This window comes from Macrobrachium nipponense, chromosome 29 (assembly GCF_015104395.2).
Source record: "Macrobrachium nipponense isolate FS-2020 chromosome 29, ASM1510439v2, whole genome shotgun sequence".
In the NCBI taxonomy this organism is placed as follows: domain Eukaryota; kingdom Metazoa; phylum Arthropoda; class Malacostraca; order Decapoda; family Palaemonidae; genus Macrobrachium; species Macrobrachium nipponense.
The window spans coordinates 27398230-27405729 of NC_061092.1; the positions used below are offsets into that span (position 1 = coordinate 27398230).

Here is a 7500-nt window from a genome sequence, read left to right on the forward strand (position 1 = left end):
CCACCCACACCACACACATATATATATGTATATAAATATATATATATATATATATATATATATATATATATATATATATATATATATAATAATTATGGCTTTCGACCATTACCTTTATCGACGACAAAACAGAAATCAATGCCACTGTCATTATTCTTAATAATAATAATAATAATAATAATAATAATAATAATAATAATAATAATAATAAATATATAATAATAATTTATTGCTGCCGTGAGCAGCCACCACTGCACACTGCATCGCGTTACGATCAACCTGCAAAGCAAGTTTCTGGTTGCAACAGTTAAGAGGGAATAGTAGTAGTACGGGTGCAACTTATATCTCAAGCCAGGAGGAGGAGAAAGGGACATTTTAGATACTCCAGTCGAGGGAGGAAGTTTCAAGAAGAGAGAGAGAGAGAGAGAGAGAGAGAGAGAGAGAGAGAGAGAGAGAGAGAGAATTTCTCGCTTAAAGACGAGATAGGCGGACAATGGTTGACTATAATATAAAAAAAATCACGCTTTATCCTTGAGAATTTGGTGGTGTTTTTGTAGAGTACTGCTGGCTGGTCCCCCCCTACCACCACCACTAACCCTCCCTTAAATCAGAATTTTGAACGTTCTCCACCTGTTTATTAATCAATATTAAGCATTACCGTCTCACGCCCTGATTATCTGTCACTCCGTCAGCATGTACGGACCAAATCAGCAGCAGATTATTTCTCGGGTGAGACGGGAGCGTGGAAAATATGGCCAAATCTAATGTGGTGGGGCTGCAGTGATGGAGAGAAGGGAGGTAGGTGGTGGTGAGAGAAAAACGGACGCGTCGGCAACTCTTTAAGGGACGCGTTGGCAACTGTGGCAATATCAGGTGGTTGTATTGTGACACTCAGCTGTTTCACTCAGTAGTCAGCTGATCGCTCTAGAGGTTGGTAGTGTGTGGGAGATATTAGCATCGTAGCATCCCTAGATTTTTCCAGTGTTTTGTTAAATATCCTCCTGGGGTAGAAGCGCATATTCACAGTGTTGTTGACTAGAAAAGGGACAGTCCCTCTATCCAGAAGAAGCGGTGCACACGCCATGACCGATATAGATACAAAAAGGAAGGCCTGGCATTCAGTTCCGAAGTGTGGTGTTATGTGCAGACGTGGCAAACCTACCGAATGTGTCAGATTGAAATGAATTGAGGAAATACGTGTGCATTACGCAAGTGACCTCAAAGAAACAGCGAGGAATACGTAAGAGTGTGTGTGGAAGAGGACTGGCCCCAATTTCAGCCTTCCAGATGGGAAATATGGTGGAAGGAAGGAAGGCCGCTCGAGAGCGCGACACAGAAATGACCAACAATATGGAATGCCATATTTCCACGCTTTTTCTCTTCTCTCTCTCTTCCTTCCTTTCCTTCGTTCATCAAGGTGCATCAGTCCTCCGTCTCTGGGGTTTAAAGCGAGTAGCTGCTGCCTCTTTTCAGATTTCCAAGGCGATTGTCAAGGGTGAGAGTGAATTACTCACACTGGCGGCCTTGTCCACCTTCGATTTCCCCATTACTAAAGATGCCTGTTCGTTTTCTGTGTGTGTGTGTGTGTGTGTGAGAGAGAGAGGAGAGAGAGAGAGAGAGAGAGAGAGAGAGAGAGAGAAATGATAAAACATCATTACATATCACATTCTGTGTATGGTTTAACACTAAGGCTGCTGAGAATGGTGTGACACCATGTTTGGTATACATGAGATCTAACTGCCTCTAATATTTGTGAGAGATACATTAGCCTTTCAAGTAAGTATCTATGTGTGTATACGAGAGAGATAGAGAAAGAAGAGTGTAAATCCATAAGTAACTCAGATTAAACAAAGTAGATTTTAATTCATGTTTTCACATGGGTAAAGTGTAGTGATCAAAGTGCAGTGTGAAGGAAATTTGGTATCAAGATGGGTGGACCATTTAGTGTGTAGGCGTGAGATTGTGCAAGAGGAGAGAGTGTGGTGGTGGTGGTGATGGGTCCAGCCAGCAATGCTATGGAGAGAAAGAGAGAGAGAGGGAGGCAACAATATACATCAAGCTGCTGGCTTCATCTCACACACATTCTTAGCATTCTTACACCAAGATTTTACTATCAATAACTCTATCACCAAAAACTCTCTCTCTCTCTCTCTCTCTCTCTCTCTCTCCTCTCCTGGCATCCCTAACTGTTTCCCCACACTTTTCTATAAATACATTCGTACTTGTCCACCACTGAGAGAGAGAGAGAGAGAGAGAGATAGAGATTCTGAAATACTTTCAATAGCCACGAATGTTGGAATGGCACTCAAAAGGCGACACATGCAACAGACTATTATTAATTTCATCCTGGGAAGTGGGCCAATGCGTCAACGTATTTATCGATACTCGAATGATTCTGATTCGTTATCTTTTCTCTCTCTCTCTCTCTCTCTCTCTCTTTATTTACTTTCATTGGAGATAGACGGATCCGGATGGATGAAAGGCAAAGACTAAAAGGGCGGGGGGAGGGGGGGGGGGGAGGGTTGTTGGGGGAAAAAGTGAAGGCCGGGGTTAGTGATGACTGGAGTGCAGTGGGGGAGGAGGAGGAGGCGGAGGGAATGGTGATGGTGCTTCTGCTCCTCCTGCTGCTGCTGCCGCTGCTGCGAGAAACGGTGGAGGAGGAGGAGGAGGGAGTTGGAAATCCCTCCCTCTCCTCTCGCAGATGACCCACTTTCTCGACACAGTTCCTCGTCGTCGGTGCGGGCGCCACATAGACAGACACACACAAGCACACACACAACGGGCCTTCACGTACAGTTACATGACGACCTGGGCGTGACATATGGCCTCTCTTCGTAGCCACTCACGCCCACTTCACGCCCGCCCGCCCGCCCTCACGCCCGTGACTCCCCGAAGTAGGATGTTTCCTCTCGCATAGACGGAAGGTGCATAGCGTCTTACAAGGAGAGGAGCACCTTTATATTGAGAACGAATGGTTTTAGTTCTCTCTCTCTCTCTCTCTCTCTTTCTTATTACATTAGCCCCATTCTTGCATTAAAACATTCCTTTACGTCTTTTGTTTACGGATTGTTATTACTGATTCCTCATGCCCAAAAACCAGGGCCAGGTGATTACCGGTGGGAGGCCAGGGTCACTCTTGATTGTCAAATGCAAATTCACCTGTTCCTAAGGCCTCAGGTGACTCAGGTGACTATTATTACCTATGGAATCAAAGGCTGACAGTGGCAGCTTTATCATAACTATTTTCGATGAGCGACATCATACTTCCTCCGTCCCCTCTTCTCGAGAAATGATGATATTGATGTGAAAGTGTTTACAAATACTTTCATGTTGGAATGAGGTCACTTTCGGAAAATGGCACAGAGCGGGGAAGCGGGGGTGGGGATGGGGAAGGGGTGTGGGGTGAAGTAGGCAGGTAGGAAGGTAGGTAAGGGACGTTTGGTACCGCCCCCGTGCCAAGAAGTGAGGTCGGAACGCAGCAACAGACGTTGAATATGTATCACTTTATAGTGTGAATGCAGCGGATCTGATAGGTAAATAGCTGATGCATATTTCTTACTGTACCTGACTTGTGGCATTCCATATTGGTTTTTGGAAGTTTTTATTTTTATTTTTCTTGCAGTTTCATCTATCTATGTGGAAACCTAATTAATGAATTTACTTTGTTCTTATTTCTCAGGAAGATATATTTATTTATTTATTCAGATTTGTTACGCACGTAGCAAAGATATCAAAAACGTTCCGGCTTTGCTCAAACAGTCGCAAGCATCGACGTATTTTCGTGCAAACGTCCGGATTCGAGGAAACGTTAATGCAAAGGTGTTCATCAATAAGGAAGAAGACCGTGATGACGAGTCTTCATTAAGCTCGTGAAGGAAGGAGTGGGTTCTTCGAGAGAGTCTCTCTCTCCAGATCCAAGTGACGACGCCCTTCTGCTACTGCAGACAGCTCTCAGGTTTCTTCTCACGGTAGAAGAGCCACTCCTCGCAACTTCTCCCTTCGGCAACGCCTACTGCTGCTGTTCTTGCTGCTACTGCCTAGGCCTAGGCCTATTGGTGTCACTCGGCCCCGTGGAGGAGTTTTTCACACTCGCCGCCAACATCACCCAACTCCTCCAACCTGCTCTGAGGCGCCCCTGTGGCCTCTGGACGCCCACGCAGCCACCACCACCATCCTGACTACAAGATTCCTCTGGAATGGGGGTGCACAGGACGTTAGCCGAGGAGCCTGGTGGTGGGGGGTTAGGGGGTATGCTGGAGGAGGCGGAAGAGGAAGATGAGTTAGGCTACTTCCAACACCTCCACCATCGCCATCACCACCACTATCATCACCAACACCACCACCACCATCACCACTCTCCTCCCTCCAACACCGGCAGCACAGACAGCGATGTTCTCAATAACAACAGATTCGATCAGGAAAAAGGTGAGTTGGCTTCTTAGACCCAGTTTCTTTCTTTCTTCATTTCCTTTACTTGTTATCAATCAACGTCGGATTATTTACTTACACTTTTTTTTATTTACGTAGGTTGAGGCTGTTTGCAGTATCAACATAAATTTCTGTGGTTTTAACAAATATATATCTATATCTATATATATATATATATATATATATATATAATATTATATATATATATATCATATACACTCACCTCCAGGGGGTAAAAATCTTCCTATGTACCTTATCTCCCCGAGATACTCAATAACCAGTTGAATGAAACATTAGACTGCTTATATATATACTTATATCTACTACTTGTGTTCTTACATGAGCCAAAGTTCCTCTACAAAATAATTAGACCAGTCATACGATACAGCGACTTAAAAAGAAAAAAAAATTGAATTCAATTCCATTTTTACTAAGAAATCCAGATCGCGTCTAAGAAAACATTCTTGCGGTTGTCTTCGGAGTTAGCTGGTCTTATGCCAGCGCCAATTCTGTCTCCGGAGTATTCCCTTCGACTGCGTCCTCTAAATGTTACGATTAAAAACACACGTCCATACACACACTAAGGTTCTCATGATTTCCTGTGGGTCATGGTTGTTTCAGAGTTCGTACAATGTTTGTCGTTGACAATAATCGCGTCGGAAACCTCTTTGCTTTCTTCGTGATGGGATTCCCGGGCGGGGGGGGGGGGGGCGGGGGGGGGGGTACAAGAGGGGGAGGGGTGTTGAATCTCATGGTCACACAAATTACAAGGATAACGAACCTTCGAATGGCGGAAGATTTGAAAGGGATTATGTGGTGTTTGGGTGACAAAACTTAGCCAAAAATTTCCGTGTCTTGCAAGGCTATTTTGGGATGCAACATTGAAGAAAAAATCATATATTTCTGTTTATGACATATCCTATTTAGGCAGTCCTTGGTTTTTTTTTTTTTTTTCACTGTTCGTGGATTTTTTTTTCTTTGATTTCCAAATTTTTCAGCTATTTCTGCATACCATAAACTTTCGTTATCTTTGCAATTGTTAGTGACAATTACTTAAAGACACCCCCCCCCTCTCTCTCTCTCTCTCTTCATCTCTCTCTCTCTCGTCTCTCTCTCTCTCTCTTCTCTCTCTCTCTCTCAAAAGCAAACAGTATAAACATCCCGTTTACCTATGCAATTGTTAGTGGTGAACACTTTCTCTCTCTCTCTCTCTCTCTCAAAAGCAAACTGTATAAACATCCCGTTTACCTCTGTGGCACAAAAGTTGAATGTTTCTCTTTTGTCCCCACTTCCTGCTAAACAATCTACCTATCACTTTTTTTCTCTCTCTTTGTTCATGACAATCTTCACCCTTGCCTGTTCCTGTCTCCCCGCCATTCACTTTCGTCTTTTCTTGTAATTCTGTGCTTTGTTGATATTTCGTCCTTCCTTTAGTAAGTAGCTTTTAGGTGTCAAGGAAGTGAGCAGTACTCGAAATATACCTGTTTTACTCGTTCGTTCTTCCTCTGTAGCTTGACATTAATTCGTCATTCGGTGTTCCATCGAACAACAGACCTTTTCCAAGGTATATAGGGCAGTGTGACGACTTGTAATGGTTTCAGGCTAATGGAAACGGCCTCTCTCTCTCTCTCTCTCTCTCTCTCTCTCTCTCTCTCTCTCTCTCTCTCTCTCTCTCTCTCATATACACATACAATGATTGTAGCCGTATCCATCTCCCACAAACAAACACACACACAAACTCACGTATATTTATTGAAGATACAGTATATATATTATATATATATATATATATTAGATATATAGTATATATATATATATATAATCATACATTCCTTCCACTATCGTGACCACAACACGTACATTCTCTCGCTCTCTCTCTCTCTCTCTCTCTCTCTCTCTCTCTCTCTCTCTGTTGAGAGAGGCGTGTATGTGTGAGTGTAGCTGACTGACCAATGCCAAACGTATGAGGCTAATGGAACGAAACCAATTAAATTCAGTTGCACGCAACTGCCCTTCGCAACGTTTGCCGTGTTTTGCTGCTGCTACTCCTGCGGGTGGTGGTAGTAGTGAGGCCCTTTGGTGATAACCGCCCCCCCGGCCTCCCGCCCCCGGGCCTTTAAAATGGGGGGGGGGGAGGAGTAGTGCCTTATGTGCGCAAGCAGTGCCATTAGACGCCGAGAGAGAGAGAGAGAGAGACCGTCTTTAAAGCAATGGGCTCACCCACGCAAGATGCACTGGCAAGGACTATCGTGCTTTATGCACGATGGCGGAAGGGGGGGGGGGGCGGTGAAAGGGGAGGGGAAGAAGGTAGAGGAAGGATGTAGGGAGAGACAAGACAACGTGTGAAATGGTTTGACGAAATTGTATGTATGTATGTATGTATGTATGTATATATATATATATATATATATATATATATATATATGCACGTATATATCTTTATATATCGTACGCATATATATATATATATATATATATATATATATATATATATATATATATATATATATATATATATATATATATATATATATATACATATATACATATATACACACACAGAATATCACCCATACAAAGCCATCAAAGCAGAAAAATAAAGGTTACCCAGACCAATTCATTATCCGAAACCAACAAATATTTACGCCGAATTAATTGCCATGTGACATAAAGCATTGCTTTCGACAAGAGACACCGGAAATGAGTTTTATTTATTTTTCCTTTAAAAGCGATTCACTTTCACGTGCGCGTGTTTTCTTTTCAATTGTTAACAACTTGAGGTAAATTCGGAAAGCATTCTGAAAGAGTATGTTTCAATGTGAGTTTGATAAACTCGCATGTACTGATTAGTGACAAAATAATGCTAGCACACGCAACGAATAAGGAAATATGCAGTGATTGTTGGAAATTAATTGTAATGAGAGAGAGAGAGAGAGAGAGAGAATACTAGCAAAGAAAATGAACAAGGAAATAAGATGTAACTGTTTGAAATTAAATGTAATATAAATGAGAGAGAGAGAGAGAGAGAGAATAATAGCAAAGAAAAAGAACAAGGAAATGGGCTGTGCTTGT

General features: G+C 42.7%; 1 protein-coding gene and 1 long non-coding RNA gene across 3 annotated transcripts in view; one reads left to right on the forward strand and one right to left on the reverse strand.

The window, feature by feature from the left end:
* The window catches only part of LOC135206209 (uncharacterized), a 168920-nt gene that overhangs the window by 130508 nt on the left and 30912 nt on the right, over nucleotides 1-7500 (reverse strand). The gene's annotated exons all lie outside the window — the stretch shown is intronic.
* The window catches only part of LOC135206208 (ribosomal protein S6 kinase alpha-5-like), a 177092-nt gene that overhangs the window by 80723 nt on the left and 88869 nt on the right, over nucleotides 1-7500 (forward strand). Inside the window, exons 1-2 of one of the 2 annotated variants that reach the window (XM_064237546.1) lie at nucleotides 825-930; nucleotides 3680-4425. The exons of the other annotated variant lie outside the window; for it this stretch is intronic. Coding sequence (XP_064093616.1) covers nucleotides 4197-4425 — 229 coding nt within the window. The 5' untranslated portion in view covers nucleotides 825-930; nucleotides 3680-4196. Of the gene's footprint in view, nucleotides 1-824; nucleotides 931-3679; nucleotides 4426-7500 lie in introns of those variants that run through there. 2 annotated transcript variants of the gene reach the window in all.